Here is a 25,383-nt window from a genome sequence, read left to right on the forward strand (position 1 = left end):
ATGTAAAGTTTTTATCACAGTTACTGAGAGACAGTGAGATTCAGTGGGTGGCTCAATGCTCACTGCTTTCCTGGGCAACATGCTATCTGGATATCAAGGGAAAAAGACTTCATGAACCCCATCATGCTGCCCCTAACACCTGCCAACTTCACAAAGAAGAGAGTATAATAGAAGAACACTGGACGTATTAAAAGATGTAAAACAGCCGTAAGACATACCAAGGAGTCAAAAAAGAAAATCCAGTGGACTCACAGACGTCCTGAAGGAGCCAAGGGATGCCCCCTTCTATACCGTCTTTGTTGCTCCCTTCTTCGGAGCCAGAGTCCAAGAAAGGCCTCAAAGCACTAATATCAAGGATTTGGAGTAGGTAATAAGGAGAAAAATGCAGTTAAAAAGAGCTGGACTATGAGTTGGGTTATGAGGGCCCTCAGTCTTTTCTTTCTTGCCCATAGTGTAACTCTAGACAATTCTCTTCCACTCTGTGGGCCTGCATTTTCTTAACTGAGAAATGCCAATTCTAAGATCTATGTGGCTATAAGGGAATACCATAATGCATTTATTCATTCATTGTTTTCAACAAGTGTTCACTGCACAGTCTGGATGTAAAGAAATCACAGCCAGTCCCTACTTTCAGAGGTCTCGTGGTCTGTAAAAGTTGCCAGTGTCATCCAATAGAGGAGATAAATTAGAAAAATACTTAGTTCCAACTTATCATGATAAACATTATGACAGAAAAAAGGAAGCACAGAGGCTGTGAGAATATAAGGGAGGGGGCTCAACTGCCCAAGGAGAGGAGTGGGAAAGGCTTCTTGGAAAGCGGGTCCATTCTCTCCACAATGCCACAGACTTGCAGGACTTGTATGTCCTCTGCTAATGCCTTCCACCTTCCCAGATGATGTCAAGAGAAGGACTCAATACTGGATGATCAATTTACATTGCTGACCTATAGGTTGATGTCCTGGGTAGCGGAACATTCTGTCCTTCTCTGATTTATTGTCTGTGACTCAGCCCTACCCAAGTCAATAAAACACAGAGTGAAAACCTACCCTCCCTAGCACAATCAGTATGCTGCTGGATGGTTCCTCACCCCTCTCAGGATATAGCAAACTCTTGTTCCTGGCCTTAGCTGTCCTTGTGGTCCTGACTCAGGCTTCCCCAGGTAACGAGATCATGGAGAGGAGGGAAAAAGGAGTAACAATGGGGTTCAACTCATAGAATCATTGGAAAACTAAACATGTATGGGAATGAGAACAGCTCAGAGGGATGGTACAGATCTGGTGAAAAGCCTTATAATGAATATGCCCCATTGTAAAGGCAGACTGTAACCTTGACCATGATGGTGCTTCTCATAGGGGAACCTGGTAAACATCAGCAGAGTCCAGGATTTCTTTTCTTTTTTTTTTAATTGGAGTATAATTTCTTTACAATGTTGTGTTAGTTTCTGCTGTATAACAAAGTTAATCAGCTATGCGTATACATATATCCCCATATCCCCTCCCTCTTGCATCTCCCTCCCACCTTCCCTATCCCACAGCTCTAGGTGGTCACAAAGCACTGAACTGATCTCCCTGTGCTATGTGGCCTCTTCCCACTAGTTATTTATTTTACCTTTGGTATTGTACATACGTCAATGCCACTCTCTCACTTTGTCCCAGCTTACCCTCCCTGTGTCAAGTCCATTCTCTACATCTGCGTCTTTTATTCCTGTCTGGCCCCTAGGTTCTTCAGAACCATTTTGTTTTATTTAGATTCCATATATATGTGTTAGCATACGATATTTGTTTTTCGCTTTCTGACTTACTTCATTCTGTATGACAGACTCTAGGTCCAACCACCTCACAACAAATAACTCAATTTCACTTCTTTTTATGGCTAATATTCCATTGTATATAGGTGCCATATCTTCTTATCCATTCATGTGTTGATGGACACTTAGGTTACTTCCATGTCCTAGACATTGCAAATAGTGCTGCAATGAACATTGTGATACAAGACTCATTTAGAATTATGATTTTTTCAGGGTATATGCCCAAGAGTGGGATTGCTGGGTCATATGGTAGCTTTATTTTTAGATTTTTAAGTAACCTCCAAACTGTTTTCCATAGTGGCTGTATCAATTCACATTCCCACCAACAGTGCAAGAGGGTCCCCTTTTCCCCACACTCATTTATTGTTTGTAGATTTTTTTAATGATGGCCATTCTGAGTGGTAAGGTGATACCTGATTGTACTTCTGATTTGCATTTCTCTAATGATTAGTGATGTTGAGCATCCTTTCATGTGTTTGTTGGCAATCTGTATGTCTTCTTTGGAGAAATGTCTATTTAGGTCTTCTGCCCATTTTTGGATTGGGTTGTTGGTTTTTTGGTGTTGAGCTGCGTGAACTGCTTGTATAATTTGCAGATTAATCCTTTGTCAGTTGCTTCGTTTGGAAATATTTTCCCCATTTCTCAGGGTTGTCTTTTTGTCTTGTTTATGGTTTCCTTTGCTGTGCAAAAGCTTTTAAGTTTCATTAGGTCCCATTTGTTTATTTTTGTTTTTATTTCCATTTCTCTAGGAGGTGGGTCTAAAAGTATCTTGCTGTGATTTACGTCATTGAGTGTTCTGCCTATGTTTTCCTCTAAGAGTTTGATAGTGTCTGGCCTTACATTTAGGTCTTTAATCCATTTTGAGTTTATTTTTGTGTATGGTGTTAGGAAGTGTTCTAATTTCATTCCTTTACATGTAGCTGTCCAGTTTTCCCAGGACCACTTATTGATGAGGCTGTCTTTTCTCCATTGTATATTCTTGCCTCCTTTATCAAAGATAAGGTGACCATATGTGCATGGGTTTATCTCTGAGCTTTCTATCCTGTTCCATTTATCTATATTTTTGGTTTTTGTGCCAGTACCATACTGTCTTGATTACTGTAGCTTTGTAGTATAGTCTGAGGTCCAGCTGCCTGATTCCTTCAGCTCCGTTTTTCTTTCTCAAGATTGCTTTGGCTATTTGGGGTCTTTGGTGTTTCCATACAAATTGTGGAATTTTTTGTTCTAGTTCTGTGGAAAATGCCATTGGTAGTTTGATAGGGATTGCATTGAATCTGTAGATTGCATTAGGCAGTATAGTCATTTTCACAATGTTGATTCCTCCAATCCAAAAACATGGTATATCTCTCCATCTGCTTGTATCATCTTTAATTTCTTTCATCAGTGTCTTATAGTTTTCTGCATACAGGTCTTTTCTCTCCTTAGATAGCTTTATTCCTAAGTATTTTATTCTTTTTGTTGCAGTGGTGAATGGGAGTGTTTCCTTAAATTCTCTTTCAGATTTTTCATCATTAGTGTATAGGAATGCAAGACATTTCTGTGCATTCATTTTGTATCCTGCTACTTTACGAAATTCATTGATTAGCTCTGTTAGTTTTCTGGTAGCATCTTTAGGATTCTCTATGTATAGTATCATGCCATCTGCAAACAGTGACAGCTATACTTCTTTTCTTTTCTTTTTTTTTTTTTTACTTTCTTACAGGCTGATAATTTTATTTCTGTAGTAGATATTCCCTAAGTGGATTACTGAGTCAAAAGTTAGACACATTTATAATTTTTATAACATCTTTATTAGAGTATAATTGCTTTACAATGGTGTGTTAGTTTCTGCTTTATAACAAAGTGAATCAGTTATACATATACATGTGTTCCCATATCTCTTCCCTCTTGCATCTCCCTCCCTCCCACCGTCCATATCCCACCCCTCTAGGTGGTCACAAACCACCAAGCTTATCTCCCTGTGCTATGCAGCTGCTTCCCACTAGCTATCTATTTTACGTTTGGTAGTGTATATATGTCCATGCCACTCTCTCACTTTGTCACAGCTTATCCTTCCCCCTTCCCCTATCCTCAAGTCCATTCTCTAGTAGATCTGTGTCTTTATTCCCATCTTACCCCTAGGTTCTTCATGACCTTTTTTTTTTTCTTCGATTCCATATGTATGTTTTAGCGTACAGTATTTGTTTTTCTCTTTCTGACTTACTTCACTCTGTATGACAGACTCTAGGCCCATCCACCTCACTACAAATAACTCAATTTCATTTCTTTTTATGGCTGAGGAATATTCCATTGTATACTTGTGCCACTTCTTCTTGATCCATTCATCTCTTGATGGACACTTAGGTTGCTTCCATATCCTGGCTATTGTAAATAGAGTTGCAATGAATATTTTGGTACATGACTCTTTTTGAATTATGGTTTTCTCAGGGTATATGCCCAGTAGTGGGATTGCTGGGTCGTATGGTAGTTCTATTTGTAGTTTTTAAGGAACGTCCATACTGTTCTCCATAGTGGCTGTATCAATTTACATTCCCACCAACAGTGCAAGAGGGTTCCCTTTTCTCCACACCCTCTCCAGCATTCATTGTTTGTAGATTTTTTGATGATGGCCATTCTGACAGGTGTGAGATGATATCTCATGGTAGTTTTGACTTGCATTTCTCTAAGGATTAATGACGTTGAGCATTCTTTCATGTGTTTGTTGGCAATCTGTATATCTTCTTTGGAGAAATGTCTACTTAGGTCTTCTGCCCATTTTTAGATTGGGTTGTTTGTTTTTTTGTTATTGAGCTGCATGAGCTGCTTGTAAATCTTGGAGATTAATCCTTTGTCAGTTGCTTCATTTGCAAATATTTTCTCCCATTCTGAGGGTTGTCTTCTGGTCTTCTTTATGGTTTCCTTTGCTGTGCAAAATCTTTTAAGTTTCATTAGGTCCCATTTGTTTGTTTTTTTTCCATTTCTCTTGGAGGTGGGTCAAAAAGGATCTTGCTGTGATTTATGTCATAGAGTGTTCTGCCTATGTTTTCCTCTAAGAGTTTGATAGTGTCTGGCCTTACATTTAGGTCTTTAATCGACTTTGAGTTTATTTCTGTGTATGGTGTTAGGGAGTGTTCTAATTTCATACTTTTTTTTTTTTTTGCAGTACGCAGGCCTCTCACTGTTGTGGCCTCTCCCGTTGCAGAGCACAGGCTCCAGATGCGCAGGATCAGCTGCCATGGCTCACGGGCCCAGCTGCTCCACGGCATGTGGGATCTTCCTGGACCGGGGCACGAACCTGTGTCCCCTGCATTGGCAGGCGGACTCTCAACCACTGCACCACCAGGGAAGCCCCTAATTTCATACTTTTACATGTACCTGTCCAGTTTCCCCAGCACCACTTATTGAAGAAGCATTCTTTTCTCCACTGTATATTCTTGCCTCCTTTATCAAAGATAAGATGGCCATATATGCGAGGGTTTATCTCTGGGCTTTCTATCCTGTTCCATTGATCTATCTTTCTGTTTTTGTGTCAGTACCATACTCTCTTGATTACTGTAGCTTTGTAGTATAGTCTGAAGTCAGGGAGCCTGATTCCTCCAGCTCCATTTTTCATTCTCAAGATTGCTTTGGCTATTTGGGGTGTTTTGTGTTTCCATAGAAATTGTGAAATTTTTTGTTCTACTTCTGTGAAAAATGCCATTTGTAGTTTGATAAGGATTGCATTGAATCTGTAGATTGCTTTGGGTAGTAGAGTCATTCTCACAATGTTGATTCTACCAATCCAAGAACATGGTATATCTCTCCATCTATTTGCATCATCTTTAATTTCTTTCATCAGTCTTATAATTTTCTGCATACAGGCCTTTTGTCTCCTTAGGTATGTTTATTCCTAGATTTTTTATTCGTTTTGTTGCAATGGTAAATAGGAGTGTTTTCTTAATTTCACTTTCAGATTTTTCATCATTAGTGTACAGGAATGCCAGAGATTTCTGTGCATTAATTTTGTATCCTGCAACTTTACCAAATTCATTGATTAGCTCTATTAGTTTTCTGGTAGCATCTTTAGGATTCTCTATGTATAGTATCATGTCATCTGCAAACAGTGACAGCTTTTCTTCTTCTTTTCTGATTTGGATTCCTTTTATTTCTTTTTCTTCTCTGATTGCTGAGGCTAGAACTTCTAAAACTATGTTGAATAATAGTGGTGCGAGTGGACAACCTTGTCTTGTTCCTGATCTTAGAGGAAACGATTTCAGTTTTTCACCATTGAGAACAATGTTGGCTGTGGATTTGTCATATATGGTCTTTATTATGTTGAGGTAAGTTCCCTCTGTGCCTACTTTCTGGAGGGTTTTTATCATAAATCGGTGCTGAATTTTGTTGAAAGCTTTTTCTACATCTATTGAGATGATCATATGGTTTTTCTCCTTCAATTTGTTAATATGTTGTATCACATTGATTGATTTGCATATATTGAAGAATCTTTGCATCCCTGGGATAAACCCCACTTGATCATGGTGTATGATCCTATTAATGTGCTGTTGTATTCTGTTTGCTAGTATTTTGATGAGGAATTTGCATCTATGTTTATCAGAGATATTGGCTTGTAGTTTTCTTTTTGTGACATGTTTGTCCTGTTTTGGTATCAGGGTGATGGTGGCCTCGTAGAATGAGTTTGGGAGTGTTCCTCCCTCTGCTACATTTTGGAAGAGTTTGAGAAGGATAGGTGTTAGGTCTTCTCTAAGTATTTGATAGAATTCACCTATGAAGCCATCTGGTCCTGGGCTTTTGTTTGTTGGAAGATTTTTAATCACAGTTTCAATTTCAGTGCTAGTGATTTGTCAGTTTATATTATGTATAACTTTCTGATTCAATCTCGGAAGGTTGTGCTTTTCTAAGAATTTGTTCATTTCTTCCAGGTTGTCCATTTTATTGGCGTATAGTTGCTTGTAGTAATCTCTCATGGACTTTTGTATTCCTGCAGTGTCAGTTGTTACTTCTCATTTTTTATTTCTAATTCTCTCGATTTGAATCCTCTCCCTTTTTTTCTTGATGAGTCTGGCTAATGGTTTTTCAATTTTGTTTATCTTCTCAAAGAATCAGGTTTTAGATTTATTGATCTTTGCTATTGTTTTCTTCATTTCTTTTTCATTTATTTCTTATCTGATCTTTATGATTTCTTTTCCTTTGCTAACTTTGTTGTTGTTTTTTGTCTTTCTCTAATTGCTTTAGGTGTAAGATTAAGTTGTTCATTTGAGATTTTTCTTGTTTCTTGAGGTAGAATTGTATTGCTACAAAATTCCCTATTTCCTCTTCATTTGCTTGGTCTGGTGTGTTTTTACTTTGCTCCTTCATCTGCTGTGTATTTCTCTGTTTCCTCATTTTGCTTCACTTACTGTGTTTTTGGGTCTCCTTTTTGCCATCTGCGGGTTCGTAGTTCCCATTGTTTTTGGTGTCTGCCCCCAGTTGGTAAGATTGGTTCAGTGGGTTTCGTAGGCTTCCTGGTGGAGAGGACTGGTGCCTGTGTTCTGATGTATGAGGCTGGATCTTGTCTTTCTGGTGGGCAGGACCACACCTGGTGGTGTGCTTTGGGGTGTCTGTGAACTTATTATGATTTTAGGCAGCCCCTCTGCTAATGGGTGGGGTTGTATTCCTGTCTTGCTAGTTATTTGGCATGTGGTGTCCAGCACTGGAGCCTGCTGGATGTTTAGTGAAGCTGGGTCTTAACGTTGAGACAGAGATCTCTGGGAGAGCTTTCACCAATTGATATTACATGGGACCGGGTTGTCTCTGGTGGACCAATGTCCTGAACTCGGCTCTCCCACCTCAGAGACTCAGGCCTGACACCCAGCTGGAGCACTAAGACCCTGTCAGCCACATGGCTCAGAAGAAAAGTGAGAAGAGAAAGAAAGAAAGAAAGAAAATACAGTAAAATAAAGTTATTAAAATGAAAAAGAAATTAAATTATTAAAATTTAAAAAGTAATAAAAAAAAGAGAGCAACCATACCAATAAACAAATCCACCAATGATAACAAGTGCTAAAAACTATACTAAGATAAACATAAAAATCAGAAACTGATCAGTCGTATACAACAAACCCCAAGTCTACAGTTGCTCCCAAAGTCCATCACCTCAATTTTGGGATTATTAGTTGTCTATTCAGGTATTCCACAGATGCAAGGTACAGCAAGTTGATTGTGGAGATTTAATCTGCTGCTCCTGAGCCTGCATGGAAAAGGTTCCCTTTCTTTTCTTTGTTCGCACAGCTCCTGGGTTCAGCTTTGGATGTGGCCCTGCCTCTGCATCTAGGTTACCCTATGGCGTCTGTTTTTGCCCAGACAGGAGGGGGTTAAAGGAGCAGCTGAGTAGGTGGTTCTGGCTCACTCAGGCTGGAGGGAGAGAGGGGTATGGAACATGGAGAGAGCCTGCTGTGGCAGAGGCTGATGTGATGTTGCAACAGCCTGAAACGTGCAGTGTGTTCTCCTGGGGAAGTTGTCTCTTGATCAAGGGACCCTGGCAGTGGTGGGCTGCACAGGCTCCTGGGAGGGTTATGGATAGTGACCTGTGCTTGCACACAGGCTTTATGGTGGCTGAAGCAGCAACCTTAGCATTTCATGCCAGTCTCTGGTATCCACGCTGATAGCCACGGCCCCCGTCCATCTTTGAAGCTCATTTAGGTGGTGTTCTGAAGCTTGTTTAGGTGGTATTCTGAATCCCCTCTCCTCGCCCACCCCAAATTAATGGTCTCTTGACTCTTAGGCAGTTCCAGACTTTTTCCCGGACTCCCTCCCAGTTAGCTTTGGTGCACTAGCCCCCTTCAGGCTGTGTTCACGAAGTCCTCTCCCTGGGATCTGAAGTCTGAAGCCTGATCCTCAGCTCCCAGCCCCTACCCGCCCCAGCAGGTGAGCAAACAAGCCTCTCAGGCTGGTGATGCTGGTCGGCACTGATCCTCTGTGCAAGCATCTCTCTGCTTTGCCCTCTGCACCCCCGTTGCTGCACTCTCCTCCATGGCTCCGAAGCTTCCCCTCCCCGCCCACCCCCTGTTTCCACCAGTGAAGGGGCTTCCTAGTGTGTGGAAACTTTTCCTCCTTCACAGCTCCCTCCCACAGGTGTAGGTCTCATCCCTATTCTTTTGTCTCTGTTTTTTTTCGTTTTTCCTTTGCCTTACCCAGGTATGTGGGGAGTTTCTTGCCTTTTGGGAAGTCTGAGGTCTTCTGCCAGCATTCAGTAGGTGTTCTCTAGGAGTTGTTCCACATGTAGATGTATTTTGATGTATTTGTGGGAAGGAAGGTGATCTCCACGTCTTACTCCTCTGCCATTTGAAGTTCCTTCAAAAATGATCTTCTAGGGCTTCCCTGGTGGTGCAGTGGTTGAAAGTCCGTCTGCCGATGCAGGGGACATGGGCTTGTGCCCCGGTCCGGAAGGATCCCTCATGCCGCGGAGCGGCTGGGCTCATGAGCCATGGCTGCTGAGCCATGAAGCAAAAGAAGCAAAAGAAGCAAAAGAAGATAATCATGGGCTAACCCTGAGTTGGCTTCAGCCTGCCTTAAACTACAGTGAGGGCAATTGGAATAGATGAGGGAGTGCAGTCATCCTGACTCTGATCTTTTTCCAGTCCAGATATCCTAGTGAGAAAGAAAAAATTGGGAGTTATCTCCCAGGAGGGGAGTTTGGAGGAAAAAACAAGTAAAGGTAATCATAATTTAAACCAAGGTATTATGGTCTCTCAACTGAACTTAATGTGCTGAGGAAGCTGGGTCTATACTCTGTGTTCTATTGACCTATGTAGAGCTTAGACCATCTGCCTGCCGATCAGCAATACAAATTGATCACTCAGTGTTCAAAGTACTGCTCCAGACATCATCTGGGGCATGCACCTAGAACAGTGCCTGGCACATGGTAGGTGCTCAAAAAATCACTGTTGAGTGAATAATGAATGCAGAGGGAAAAAACAGGTAATTGAAGGCATAGTCTCATTCCTTGGCAAGCATGTAGATTTGGGAACAAGGAAGAACCAGTGTTGGTGAGACTGAAAAATGATGGAGATGGAAATAGCCTAAGCATAAAAATAAAGTCCAATTAGATCTGGTTGGAGGAAGGGCAATAACTACTCATATCTAATACATATCAAGACCAGCAGTAAGCATCCTACATGCACAGCTTTATTTGATATTCCCAAGAATGCCATTACACTCCAGTAGTTTGTTCTAACCATTATTACTACAATTACCAATGTCTTTAGTATAATTGTCTTTACTTTTTCATGTATTTGTTTATTTTGATAGATGGATGGGCCAGAAAGTGTGGTTATGGAACTGGCAGGTGCAGGAAGCATTGCAAAGAAAATGAGAAGAAGAAAGAAAAATGTGGGTTAAGAAAGCTTTGTTGCATCCCTGCAAAGCATAAACCATCAGAACCTGCCAAGAAAGAAGAGATGACCTACAGGGCTATGGCAAGTACAGCTAAGTATCAACTTAAGACTTCTGACAAGAGAGTTTTGGCAGTTACTGTAATGAGTCAGTAAGGTTGCCATCCAGGTCACCTGCATGGTCCTTAGATCTTTAGTAGCTAAGGATACTGGGTCCTTACACGATCCATTAAAAAATATATGCTCGGGCTTCCCTGGTGGTGCAGTGGTTGAGAATCTGCCTGCTAATGCAGGGGACACAGGTTCGAGCCCTGGTCTGGGAGGATCCCACATGCCGCAGAGCAATTAGGCCCGTGAGCCACAACTACTGAGCCTGCGCGTCTGGAGCCTGTGCTCCGCAAAAAGAGAGGCCGCGATAGTGAGAGGCCCACGTACCGCGATGAAGAGTGGCCCCAGCTTGTCACAACTAGAGAAAGCCCTCGCACAGAAATGAAGACCCAACACAGCAAAAATAAATAAATTAATTAATAAACTCCTACCCCCAGCATCTTCTTAAAAAAAAAATATATATATATATATATATATATATATATATATATATATGCTCATTCCAGCTATCATTCTTTCTTGTCTCTCCAGTCCTCTATAGCTTAACATCCCTAGGTTGTCCCAGGGTATGACTGGGATAGCAGTTCTCATGGTAAACCAGTTTTATAGAATCTGAATCCTGAATTCCTAAGCCTCTAACTAGATGCTGTAAGTCTCTGAATGTGGAAGTTTTCCAGGCTAGTGCAAATTCCACCGTGGTCACACGTTCTTATCTATTGTCCCATCCTGGATTGTTGGGACAGGCCAGTGTGATCCAGAAATCTTTTTTTGCCTCTTTGGCTCAAGGTTTACCCCAAGGCTCTGCCTTATTGTCTCACTCTTGGAATTTGCCCCTTACCCCAACCCCTTAATCACACTTGGCTGCTAAAAGATTGGCATGCCTTCTGACCAGGAGACAACAATTACCTGTCCCACAGGAATAAAGACACAGACCTACTGGAGAACGGACTTGAGGATATGGGGAGGGGGAAGGGTGAGCTGTGACAAAGCGAGAGAGAGGCATGGACATATATACACTACCAAACGTAAGGTAGATAGCTAGTGGGAAGCAGCCGCATAGCACAGGGATATCAGCTCTGTGCTTTGTGACCGCCTGGAGGGGTGGGATAGGGAGGGTGGGAGGGAGGGAGATGCAAGAGGGAAGAGATATGGGAACATATGTATATGTATAACTGATTCACTTTGTTATAAAGCAGAAACTAACACACCATTGTGGAGCAATTATACCCCAATAAAGATGTTAAAACAAAAACGAAAAAACAAAAACAAAAACAATTACCAGTCCCAAACAAGTGGAAGGGGAAAACAGTAAAACAAGAAAACTAACTAACTAAACAACAAAAAAACCCTCAAATTTTACTGAGAACTTACTGTGTGCAAGGCCTTGTCTTAAGCACTTTACATATATAAGTTCATTTTGCCCTAACAATAGCTCCATGAGGTAGGAAATAGTATTGTGTCTTTTGGTCAGAAGAGGAAACCAAGTCACAGAGAGTTTAAGTGACTTGCCCCAAGTGGTACAAATATCTAGCTCAGTAGCAGGACTTTGAACCCATGATGCCTGAGCTCAGACATTATTCTTCCTTAAGGTGGAAAAATGATTGCTGCAGTAATAAAAGCTTCCCTTTACTCTTCCCACCCAGGATCTACTTCCTTAATGTGGAAGGTGTAGTGAAAGGGAAAGTTTTGTGAGCCTCCTTGTGGTTAAAATGTGTAACAAACCCAGCACTAAATGGTATATCCAGGCACAACTAGAAATTATCCCCAGTTGCAGTTAAGGAGGAAGTTGTTCCCATTTAGCAGACAGTCTTGGTTTAGAGGCCAATGCCAGTCAGGTCTAAAGTTGAATATTATCTCTAGCCTCTGTTGACATAATAACTGGAGAATGTACACTGAAGACAAGGTACATAAATCATCAAATAATGGCAATTTCTAACCCTTCAACTCATTTCTCAAAGTACTTTCACTTCAGTTCTCTAGTTTTTTCCCACTGTGATAATATGTGGTAACATTCATGTCCCAAACCTTAAAGGATGTCCTTGGGATATCTGGGGGAGTGGCTTAGAGACTGGATCTCAGATTACCTAGGCACAGTGATTCCAATTAACACTTCAATTCCAACCCAGACTACACCAATGGCTGCAGATAATACCTACAAGCCTACCTGTTCTTGAACTAAGTATTTTAATGTATTTTTTGGCTAGAGGAATTATGCCCACAAGTAGACCCAGGAGTCTTAGAGAGTTTCATAAACATGACTCCATGTCCACAGTCCCAAAGAAGTGAAAAGGATGCAGGGGAAATACAGATATGTTAATAGGATGGGACTAAGTCACCTTACTACTTACTTTGTCCAGCCCCAAAATGGAAGTATTAGATTATAAAATCCATATGCCTTTCAACTCTTAAAGCCATTTTCACTCTTTAAATTATGGTGAAGATCCATTCTTTACCTATGACTTCAGAAGATGCCATGTTAGATAGCAAAGGCGTGAAGAATGAAAAGAGACTGAGAAAGAGGAGAGTGCTCTCAACATAAATACTCAAACCGTAATCCTAAAATACATCCTAGATACCTTCTTCTTCCTCACTGCTCCCTGCCCCCACTCATCATGTCAGCCACAGAGAGCTTCCAAGTCTGCCTCCATAGCACCTATTCTCCATCCCTACCCCTACTATTCTAATTCAGCCATCATCTTTCCTTGACCATTGTTATGGGCTGAATTGTGATCCCTTAAAATTCATATGTTGAAGTCCTAATCCCCAGTACCTCAGAATGGGACTGCATTCGGAGATAGGATAAACAGGTAATTTAAAGAGGTAATTAAGCTAAAATGAGATCATTAGGGTGAGTCCTAATCCAAATGACTGACATTTTTATAAGAAGAGATTAGGAAACAGACACACCACAGAAGGAAACCCATGAGAAGACACAGAGGAGATGGACATCTACAAATCAAGGAGAGAGACCTCAGAAGAAATCAATCTCACCAGCACCTTGACTTCTAGTTTCCAGAATTGTGAGAAAATTAAGTTCTGCTGTTTAAACCGCCCAGTCTGTGGCACTTTATTATGGCAACCCTATCAGATTAATGCGCACATACTATAACATTTGCATCCTATTGACCTCTTTGTCTCTCTTTATGCCTTTGACTCACTGCAATCTTTCCATACAGTTGCCAGGGGATCATTTCTAAAACCCAAATCTGACATTTTCGTTTTTCCTCCCAAACCCTTCAAAAGCTGTACAGTGATTACAGGAATCAATTCTAAACTCCCTTTATGATAATCCCCTGCTCACCTCAGTAGTGTCCCTTTCAATGCCCACCATGGACCTCACAAGCAACTTGTGTTCTTGGGAATTAATATATTTCTTGCCCTTTTTTATACATGTCCCCTTTTGCTGAGAAGGTTCTTCTTGCAAACCAGACTTATGCTTCTCTGTAAGCAACACCCAAACCGTTCTTCTACCTTCCCTAAGCCATATATATTCATTCCTTTTTTTCCTCAAGAGGAATCTTTATTTATATTTTTACAAATAAAAATTGTATATATGTTTAAGATAACATCATGATGATTTGATATATGTATACATAATCGACTTAATTAACACAGCCACCACCTCATATTGTTGCCCTTTAAAATTTCTTTTTCTTGAGGTATAGTTGATTTACAATGTTGTGTTAGTTTCTGGTGTATAGTGAAGTGATTCAGTTATACATATATATATTCTTTTTTATATTCTTTTCCATTATAGTTTATTACAGGATATTGAATAGAGTTCCCTGTGTTATACAGTAGGGCTTTGTTCTTTATCTATTTTATACATAGTAGAGTGTATCTGCTAATCCCAAATTCCTAATTTATCCCTCCCCTACCCTCTTTCTCCTTGGTAACCATAAGTTTGTTTTCTATGTCTGTGAGTCTGTTTCTGTTTTGCAAATAAGTTCATTTGTATCATGTTTTAGATTCCACGTATAACTGATATCATATGTTATTTGTATTTCTTTTTCTGACTTACTTCACTTAGTATCTCTAGGTCCACCCATGTTGCTGCAAATGGCAATATTTCATTCTTTTTTTATGAGTAACATTCCATTATACATATAGCGCAGGTTTCCACTAGCTATCTATTTTACACATGGTAGTGTATATATGTCATCCCAATCTCCCAATTCATCCCACACCCCTTCCCCACCATGTCCACATGTCTATTCTTTACATCTGCATCTCTATTCTTGCCCTGCAAATAGGTCCAGCTGTACCATTTTTCTTTTGATTTGCCTTTCTCTGATAATTAGTGATGTTGAGCATCTTTTCATGTGCCTTTTGGTCATCTGTATGACTTTTTTTGGAAAAATGTCTATTTAGGTCTTCTGCCCATTTTTTTGATTGTCTTGTTTGTTTTTTGATATTGAGTTGTATGAGTTTTTTATATATTTTGGATATTAACTACTTATCAGTTGTATGGTTTTCAAATATTTCTGGAGATTGCCTTTTAACTTGGTTGATTGTTTCCTTAGTTTGATGTAGTCACATGTTTAATTTTGCATTAGTTGCCTGTACTTTTAGAGTCAAATTAAAAAAAAACATTGCAGGACTAATTTCACATAGCTTTCCACTATGTTTTCTTCTAAGAGTTTTATGGTTTCAGGTCTTACATTTAAGTCATTAATCAGTTTTGAGTTGATTTTGTGTATGGTGTAATATGTCTTTTTTTCCCCCCTTGGTTAAGTTTAGCTAAAGCTTTGTTATTTTGTTTATGTTTTTAAAAAATCAACTCAGTTTTGTTGACGTTTCCTATTGTCTTGCTAGTCTCTTTTTATTTCTGCTGTAATCTTTATTATTTCCTTCTTTCTGATAACTTGGGGCTTAGTTTGTTCTTTTCCCAGTTCCATGAGCCATAAAGTAGGTTATTGATTTGAGATCTGTCTTTTTTCTTAATATAAATAGTTGGCACTAAAAACTTCCATCTTAGAACTGCTTTTGCTGCATCCCAAGACTTTGAGTATGTTTAGCTTTCATTTTTGGTTGTCTCAAGTACTTTTCAATTTCCCTTTTGGTTTCTTCTTTGATCCATTGGTTCTTCTGGAATGTGTATTTAATTTCCACATATTTGTGGATTTTATAGCTTTTTTTCCTGTTACTTATTTCTAGTTTTATTCCATTGTTGTCAGGAAAGCTACATGATATAAGTTCTATCTTCTTGAATTTGTTGAGCCTTGTTTTGTGGCCCAACATATAATTGATCTGTCATGGGAAATTTCCACATGTACTTTAAAAGAATATTTATTTTGTTGCTGTTGAGTGGAATGTTCTGTTAATGTCTGTTAGTTCCATCTGGTCTATCATATTATTAAAATCCAGTTTTCTTATTGATTTTCCATCTGCATGATCCATCTATTTTTAAAAGTGAGGTATTTAAGGTCTCTACTATTATTGTATTGCTGTATATTTCTCCTTCAGTCGTGATAGTATTTGTTTTATATATTTGTGTAATACAATTTTAGGTGTATATATTTATAATTGTTATATCCCTTTAATTGATCCCTTATCATTATGTAGTGACTACCTTTCTTTCGTTTGACTAATTTTTCTGACATAAATAGAGCCAGCTCTACTCTCTCTGGTTACCACTTGCATAAAATATCTTTTTCCGTCCTTTCACTTTCAGCCTATGTGTGTTCTTAAAGCTAAAGTGAGCCTCTTAGTTGGATCTTGTTTTTTCAATCCACTCAGCCAGTCTGTGTGTGTGTGTGTTTGAGAATTTAAGCCATTCACATTTAATGTAATTACTGATAGAGAAGGTGCGCCCAAGATGGGAGAGTAGGAAGACCCTGAGCTCACCTCTTCCAGTGGGCACATCAGAATCACAACTGTTTACAGAATAACCATCTATGAGACAGACCTGGAGACTAGCAGAAAAGATTTTCCACAACTAAAGATTTAAAAAGGGAACCACAGCAAGATGAGTGGAAGGGCAGGGATACAGTATAGTCAAGATGCCTGATCCCAGGTAGATGACCCACAAAAATGGGAGTATAATCACAATTGCAGAGGTATTCCCAAGGAGTGAAGGGTCCAAGCCTTATATCAGGCTCCTCAGCCTGGGGTTCCTGCACTGGCAAGATGAGCCCCTAGAATATCTAGTTTTGAAAGCCAATGGGGCTTGCATATGGGAGAACTGGATAGCTGTAAGAAACAAATACTACGCTTTTGAAGGGCACAGACAAAATCTCACAGACTCCAAGTCCTGGCACAGAGGAAAGAATTTGAAAGGAGCCTGGGTCAGACCCACTTGGAGAACCTCCCAGAGGGGCAGGAGGCAACTTGGACTCCCCCTGGGGACACAGATGGTGGTGGCAGCCATTTTGGGAAGTCATTTTACCACAGAGACACTGGTTCTAGCATCACCATTTTTGAGTCTCCCTCCTAACCTATTAGTGCTGGGGGCTTACGTGCCCACTATTGGGCCAGCTTCAGCCACAGGACTCACTGGCCTCTGCTCAGCACCCCTAGACTTCTCACTGTTTTCATCCATTTTTATCCTGAGTTCATTGAGCATCTTTATGATCATTACCTTGAACTCTATCAGGTAGACTGCTTATCTCCATAAAGTTCTTATTCTGAGGTTTTTGTCTTGTTTTTTCTTTTGGAAAATAGTTCTCTGTCTCCTCATTTTGCTTAATTCTCTGTCTCCTCATTTTGCTTAATTCTCTGTTTTTATTTCTATGTATTAGGTAGGTCAGTTACATTTCCTGAATTTGGAGAAGTGGCCCTGTGTAAGAGATATCCTATGGGACTCAGCAGCACATTTTCCTCTGGTTAACAGTGGTATATGCTCTAGGGGTGCCTTCTATGTGGGCTGCATTGGCCATTCTGCTGCAGGAGGGCTGATTACTGTGGGCATGATGGTAGGCCCCTGGCCTGGTTGGCTGTCATGCTTTGTCTCATGTGGAGGCTGCCAGCCCACTGATGCGTGGGGTCAACTCCTGGTTTGACTGGCTCTGTGGCTTGGGGTGACCAGGGTTGTTGCTGGCCCACTGGTATGTGGGGCTTGGTCCCAGCACAGCTGGAGTGTCTGAAGCTGGTGCTCGCCCACTAGTGAGTGGGAACAAGTCCTAGTGTGGCTGGCTGCCTGGCCCTTGGGGCCCATGGCTGGTGCTAGCCTGCTGGTGGGTGGAGATGGGCCCGAGTACAGCTTGTTTGGGGGGGCCAGGGACACCTGGGGCTGTTGCCAGCCCACTGGTTGGTGGAACCAGGTCCCAGGGTAGCAGGCTGTAAGGCAATTTACATTCCCACCAACAGTGTACGAGGGTTCTCTTTTCTCCACATCCTTGCTAACATTTGTTGTTTGTGTTCTTTTTAATGTAGCCATTCTGACAATTGTGAGGTGATATTGTGGTTTTGATTTGCATTTCCCTGATGATTAGCAATGTTGAGCATCTTTTCATATGCCTCTTGGCCATCTGCATTACCTCTTTGGAAAAAAATGTCTTTTCAGTTTTTCTGCCCATTTTTCAATTTGGTTGTTTGTTTTTTGATGTTGAGTTGTATGAGCTATTTATATATGTTTGTTTTTACTATTAATTCATTTCTGGTAATGAGAAGAGAGAGAGAGAGAAATGGTACTTCTATGTTCCTTGGGGTCTTTCCAGCAATAGGACATCTTAGGATGTCCCATATGTTAATGGTTCATTTTAAGGACACTGAAAGAAGGGCAGAAGCAGAAGGAAATACCTTGATAGCTCCATGGCCGTCACCACTGGAAACTAAAATGTCAACATTTGTGAAGTGAGATAAGCAGGAAGATCACAGACCTTACTTTTAACAGCACAAGTTTAATAAGAACAAGTAGCATCCTTGTAGGTAGCAAAGAAAAGCCATTTACCACTATTGTGGTATTTCTTATAATGTATTGCAGATTGCATTATTGACCCCAATCCTTCACCCCTACTTGAATCCACACTTTTGTCAAGGTCTCATCCTAAAAGGAAGGTACTCCCTGTCCCTTCATTTTTATCCTGGCTGTGTGACTTGCTTTAGTCAATGAAGTATGGGCAGAAGTGACAGTGTGCCAGTTCTGAGCCCAGGCTTTAAGAGGTGATGAATGTTTTCACTTGCCCTTTCGTGCCTCTGCCATCACCATGAGAAGAATATGCACTGATGGTGCAAAGACAGTGAGAGATACATGGAGCAGAGAGCAGAGGCATTCCAGATGACCCACAGATCTACAGAGAAATAGAGAAATAGAGCTGCCCCTGTCACTCCAGCCTCAAGCAGAGTAATCCAGCCAAACTCCAGCTAGCTGCTGACATACGAGCAATAATAAAGGATTGCTGTTTTAAGCCAAATTTTGGAGTGGAGTGTTACATAGAAATGGCGTCCTAATCCATAAGGTCAGAAGTTAGATCAGAAAAGAGCCAAATGCTTTTTAGCACAATGATGGCAGGGTCTATCATTTCAAAATGGGTAGAAACAAAGACAAACTAACAAACTATATCAGAAACTGTTCCTTCCGATATAGAATAGGATTGTCGTCTCCAAGAAAAATTAATGCTCTAGACTAGGGGTCTTCAGACGTTTTCTGTCAAGGCCCAGGTAGTAAATATTTTAGAGTTTATAGGGCACACAGTCTGTCACAACTACTCAACTCTCCATTTATAGCACAAAAGCAACTATACACGGTACGTAAATGAATGGGTGTGGCTCTGTTCCAATCAGACTTTATTTATAGACACTGAAATTTGAATTTCACATAACTTTCATGTCAAAAATTATTTTCTTTTGATTTTTATTCAACTATTTACAAATGTAAAAACCAGTCGTAGCTCATGGGCCATGCAAAATCAGGCAGCCAGCTAGATGTCGACTGGCAAACATTAGAAAGATGAATAATGCCAAATAATGTCAGGGACATGGGATAGAGGAATACTCACATGCTGCTGGTGGGATGTAGATCAGAGACAAAACAACTGTGAAGGTTTAGGGCCCTTCACTTTCTTGGACCCATGTGAGCGATGGGAATTCTAAAATATTCTAGGTAAGGAAGGAAAACCAGGTTGCAATCAGGAAACATCGGTAAGTAAGCATTTCAGGTAAATTATCTTAAGAGATCCCAATAATCTATTGTAATTTCTTAGCTTCTTCTAAATAAATATTAACTTTTGGACCTAACTTTGAATTTTTAATTTTGTGTTCTTCTTAAAAAGAATCCCCAAATTGTAAAGGTATAAGGCCCCACAAAACCTAGATCTTCCTCTGAGATAGAGGCAGCCATTCTGGGTAGGAATCTAATGACCTTCAGTCCAATTAAGTGTAAGCATTTGTTCTAACCTAAAAATTCTACTCCTGGGTACATGTCCCAAAGAAGGCTACACACATGTCATAAGAGAATATGCACAGGACTTCTGTTAAAGAAAGGTTCATGGTGACAGGGATTTGTAGATAATCTGGACTCCATCACTGGGAGAGTTGAAAGGTAAAACGTGATGGACACACTCCATAGAGTGTTATGTAGCAGTCGTAAGTTAGAGAATTGGGTGTATACAAATAAGTATGGATGGATGTTTAAAACTAGTGCTGACTGTAATGGCATCACCACTTGGAACACAGTTTGACAATTTCTTATAAAGTTAAACATACACTTATCATAAACCCAGCAATTCATTCCTAGGTATTTATTCCAGATAAATCAAGTCATGTGTCCCAGACACATGAATTTTCACAGCAGGTTTATCCATCATAAGTAGAAACAACTTAAATATTCATCAAGTAGTAAACAATAAATGACGCTATAGCCATACAATAGAATACTACTCAGTAATAAAGAAGAACTAACTGCTGCTACACACGATCTGGAGGAATCTAAAAAGCATTTGACTGAGTAAAAGAAGCCAGATGAAAAGGGAATACAGTAAGTCCCCTACATACGAACCTTCAAGTTGCAAACATTCAAAGATGCGAACGTGCGTTGGCATGTCCAATCACGTAAGTTAGTTCATGTGTCTGGCATATGTTGTCACATGAGTGCATCCTCTACAAGTGGTTGTGCTTTAGTGTACTTTACTGTACAGTACTGTATAGAGTACAGTATCTTTATTTCAAGCCCAGTATGTCCGGAAGCAAGCTTAAGAGCAGTGGTGATGTAGCAGGTACTGCTAAGAAGCACCAAGTGATAACGATGGAAACAAAAGTGAAAATAACTGAGAAAGTGGAGCAAGGTAAAAAGATGGTAGACACTGCTTATTCTTATAACATGAGTCATTAAACCCTCAGCACAATTCTAAAGAACAGGACAAGATCACGGAACACGTGAAGTCTGCTGTGCGATGACGTCGACAATAATATCGAAGAAGCATGGAAAAGTGATGGAGGAGATGGAGAAACTTCTCAGTGTGTGGATACAGGATCAGCATCAGTGTCGAGTCCCGCTCAGCTTAATGCTGATTCAAGAGAAAACTAAAAGCCCTTATGAAGACTTGAAGAAGAGACACGGTGAAGAATCAGAGGGCACATCTCTTAATGCCAACCATGGCTGGTTTCATAGGTTCAAGGCCAGAACCAACTCTCACAATGTAAAATAAGTGGCGAGGCAGTGAGTGCAGATATGGTAGCTGCCCAGGAATTTCCTGAAACACTCCAAGAAATTATTGATGAAGGTACTTATTTACCTGAGCAGGTTTTTAATGTGGATGAGATAGGACTGTACTAGAGGAGGATGCCAGACCAAAGTTACATCAGTAAGGAGGAAAAGTTGACGCCAGGTTACCAAGCAGCAAAGGATAGGCTACTGTGTTGCTTGGTGACAATGCTCCCAGCAGTATGACGCTGAATCCTCCCTTAGTTTATCATTCAGAGAACTCAAGAGTCCTTAAAAGCATAGCCAAGGGCTCTCTTCCCATTGTGTGGAAGAGTAACCGCACAGCCTGGGTTACACAGGCCGTTCTCCAGGACTGATTTTTCCACCACTTTATCCCGGAGGTAGAGAAATATTTCTTGGAGATGGACATCCAATTCAAAACGTTCTTTTGCTGCTCGACAGTTCTCTGGGCCACCCCCCATTCATGGACAACTTTCATCCCAACATCAAAGTAGTGCATCTGCCACTATATACTACATCACTCATCCAAATTATGGACCAGGGAGTTATAGCGACTTTCAAGAAATATTATTTACATCACACTTTTTGTCAGGCAGTAAAGGTGAGTGACGAATCAGGAAAAACCTTGCGACAATTTTGGAAGGACTATAACATCTACAAGGCCATAAAAAACATTGACTTTGGGCTTCCCTGGTGGCGCAGTGGTTGAGAGTCCGCCTGCCGGTGCAGGGGACACGGGTTTGTGCCCCGGTCCGGGAAGATCCCACGTGCCGCAGAGCGGCTGGGCCCGTGAGCCATGGCTGCCGAGCCTGCGCGTCCAGAGCCTGTGCTCCACAACGGGAGAGGCCACAACAGTGAGAGGCCCGCGTACCGCAAAACAAACAAACAAACAAAAAACACATTGACTTTGTTAGGCATGAGGTTATGGTCGTCATTATGAATGGGGTTTGGAAGAACAGTTGTCCACATTCAAGATTTTCATGGATTTGAGAAGGTGGATGAGGAGTTCAAAGAGGTCTTCAGCAACTTAGTGACCCTCGGCGAGAAGCTGGAGCTAGATCTGCAAGAGGACAACTTTGTTGAATTCCTTGCTCTGCAACACGATGGGCTTACTAATGAAGACCTGATGGAATCGGAGGCTCAGAGAAAGGACAAAGAGAGACAAGAGAAGAAGAAGTAACTGAAGAACCGAAGAGATTCACCATGCAGGAAATGACAAGGGGATTTTCTTTATTTGAGGAGGGATTGTTAGTTTTTGAGGCACAGAACCCAAACATAGAACGGTACACAAAGGTTGCAGCTGCTGTTCAGAATGCAACCCAGTGTTACCATGTCATCTATGACGAGAAAAAAAAGAGCTACTACCCAGATATCGCTGGATCATTTTTTCAAGAACGTAGATAGAATTGAATCCAGCAAGGAACCAGAACCTGTACCATCAGTGTCAGACGTGAGTGAAATTGCAACTTGCCCTCCGTCTCTTATTGCTGACGATTCTTCAGCTCTACCACCTCCCACCTCCTCTCCTTCCTCCAGTCAGTAACTTTTCTTGCCTTATCACTCGATGCCAGATGCTGTGTGCCAGCTGTTGTACTCTACTACTGTACTTTTCAAGGTACTGCACTGTAAGATTTAAAATGATTTCTGTATTTTTGTGGTTGTTTTTTATGTACTATTTGTGTGAAAAGTATTATAAACCTATTACAATAGCCAATTGTGTGAGTTGGGTACCTAGGCTAACTTTGTTGGACTTACGAACAAACTGGACTTACAAACACACTCTCAGAATGGAACTCGTTCATATGTAGGGGACTTGCTGTATACTGAATAAGTCCATTTGTGTAAAACTCTAGAAAAGACAAATCTAATCTACAGTTATAAAAAAATGTATCAGTGGTTGCCTGGAGCTGGTGAGAGGAGATGGACATTGAGTAGGATGGGTCATGAGAGAGCTTATCTTTTTCAGTTTTATTGAGGTATAATTGACAAATAAAACTGTCAATTTTTATTCAAAGTGTACACAGTGATGATTTGATATACATATACCTTATGAAAGAATTCCTACAATCCAGTTAATTAACACATTCACCCATCACCTCACATCTCAACACCTCACATCTTTACCATTTTTTTTTTTTTTTTGGTACAAACATTTAAGTTCTACTCTCTTAGCAAATTTCAATTATACAATGCAGCATTATCAACTATAGCCACCATGTTACACATTAGCTCTTCAGGCCTTATTTATCTTATAACTGAAATGTGTCCCTTTTACCAACTTCTCTTTATTTGACCCACCACCCCGCCCCCAGCCCTTGGCAACCACCATTCTATTCCCTGTTTCTATGAGTTGGACTTTAAAAAATAAAAAAATGTTTTTCAGATTCCACATATAAGTGATATCATGCAGCATTTGTCTTTCTGGGTCTGGTTCCCCAAATCTTTTTTGTGAGGTAACACTGGTTTATAACATTACATAAGTTTTACGTGTATTTTAACTTCTGTATACACTACACCGTGCTTACCACCAAAAGTTTTGTTTCCATCATCACCATACAGTTGACCCACTTTACACATTTTGCCCTCCCCTCCACATTTTGCCTCTTCCCTTTTGGTGACTAATAAACCGTTATGAGAGAACTTTTAGGATGATGAAAATGTTCTAAACACAGGTGTCAAAACTCATCAAACTTTACACTTAAAATGAGGGGGGCGCGTTTTATTTTATGTAAATGATACCTCAGTAAAGTTGACTTCTTTAAAAACTAGAGCTGGTTTTTTAAAAAACAAGCAATTAAAAAAAATAAGAATGAGATATATGACAGAAAACCACACGTGTAAAATAAAGAGATATACACACTAAAATATACATAATAAAACATAGGAAGAGATGCCTATGCAGAACATGGGTGGGAGTTGATTATGGGGGTAAAAGTCAATAAATCAGTAAAATAAAACAAGAGAAAGGCTTTGTATAAGACCAATGACGACAAATTTGCCATAATAATTAACTCAACCCTTGGGAAAAGAGGACTAAAAGAAAGGAGAAAATGCTCTATTGACAAGGGGCTTACTTCTAAGGATTAGTAGTGAGGAAATCAGCCCTGGAACTCATTTCCTCCCATTCCAGAAAGGGCTGTAGAAAAGAAACCCGAGGTGCCATTTGAGTTTACAAGACCTAAGGGCACAAATTCCTCCATTCTTGAGGAACGAAGTTGTTTCTAGTTAGACAGGTAGGGTACCCAGCTGAGAGTCTTGAAGGACTGGAGAGAGAGAAGAGGGGAAACTCATGGGGGCACCATTCTTACAGAAGCTTTAGTCTAGAAAGGACTTCCTTTGTACATCCAAAGAACCCTTAGTGGCACAGAGTTTCCCCTAACACTGAACCACTCTTTTGAGATCTACTTCTCCTCCGGTAAAGAACTCCATCATAGCCCTGAATGTTTGTTCTTGTGATCGCTGATTAGCAGAATAAGGTGGCCTAATGAAGGGATGACCTGAATCCATTATGTGCATTATTTAACAGAATCAACACTGGTTTTCAGCAATAGAGGAGACTCTTATAACAAACCCTTCCCCATCTGGAGTAAGGTACTGTAAGACAAAATGCCTGATTTCTCCACAGGCTAAAAAGAGACTCCCCCACACCTGAGCTATATTCATCTCCATCTCTGGGGTGTCCAGCATTCTTAAGCTTCAGCATCTCCACTTCCTCATTTCTACCGATAACCAACTATTTTGCCATGGCTCTCATTCAAAACTCTCCAAGAAAATAATCTGACTGGCTAAAAAGAATCTGATTTATTAGCTAATAGAGATAAACTATTGTGAAAGCACAGAAAATAATAGAACTGCCTCCCTTACTGATATCTGCAAATCTGAGCTTTTCTTTTTTGGCAAACATGAAGTCATATGTACTTGATGAGTGAGGTGAATGCTTGTCAGTAAGAAAAGAAAAGGAGCAAAGAAAATTATGGAAGCAAAGTGAAAAAAAGAGAGAGAAATGAATAAAGATTAGAGGTAATCTTTGTGAGAATGTGTGCTTTCCAGATAAAATTATGGAATTAGAAAGAAGGAGTCTAGGAAATTCCCTGGCTGTCCAGTGGTTAGGACTCCATGCTTTCAGTGCTGAGGGACTGGGTTCAATCCCTGGTCAGGGAACTAAGATCCCACAGACCATGCGGCACAGCCAAAAAAAATGAGTCTATAAATGGTCCATTGAGAAGATTATCTGAGGGTGTGGAAAAGTAGGAGACATTCAGCAGGAAGGGGTTCACGCTGATAAGTGGACTTTGCTATGAAATGTTCAGGAGCCCAAAGTCCCCATACTGAAGGTGTAGTCAGAAACCTGGCCCTGAGGCCAATTGAACATGCTTGACCTCTTTAAATATGCTCCTGCAGTGCTGTGGCCTTTACTCAACACGATTTACCTCTTCCTGAGCCTTAAGTGGGTACTGTTGCCATCTCTGGCCTAGTGTAAGATAAGGTGGTGTCTGAGATTCAGAAAACTCTGCATC

The 25,383-nt window shown here is 40.5% G+C and overlaps 1 protein-coding gene across 1 annotated transcript; it reads left to right on the top strand.

The window, feature by feature from the left end:
- The first annotated feature begins 1,041 nt into the window (after window positions 1–1,041).
- LOC149747475 (beta-defensin 115-like) lies at window positions 1,042–10,685 on the top strand. The gene is made up of 2 exons (XM_089896668.1): window positions 1,042–1,159; window positions 10,073–10,685. Exons 1-2 carry the CDS (start codon window positions 1,066–1,068, stop codon window positions 10,309–10,311), a joined length of 333 nt encoding a protein of 110 aa, XP_089752794.1. The 5' UTR covers window positions 1,042–1,065; the 3' UTR covers window positions 10,312–10,685.
- The last annotated feature ends 14,698 nt before the right edge of the window (window positions 10,686–25,383 follow it).

Source organism: Delphinapterus leucas, chromosome 15, assembly GCF_059928025.1.
Source record: "Delphinapterus leucas isolate spDelLeu-1000000601 "Yukka" chromosome 15, BTC_Dleu_Yukka2, whole genome shotgun sequence".
NCBI classification, from domain to species: Eukaryota; Metazoa; Chordata; class Mammalia; order Artiodactyla; family Monodontidae; genus Delphinapterus; species Delphinapterus leucas.

What these genes read in the sequence shown, in the direction of transcription:
- LOC149747475 (XM_089896668.1), top strand. Translation starts at nt 1,066, where the DNA reads ATGCTGCTGGATGGTTCCTCACCCCTCTCAGGATATAGCAAACTCTTG. An exon ending in CCTGACTCAGGCTTCCCCAG is followed by an intron (nt 1,160 to 10,072) that starts GTAACGAGATCA and finishes TTATTTTGATAG; the next exon opens with ATGGATGGGCCAGAAAGTGT.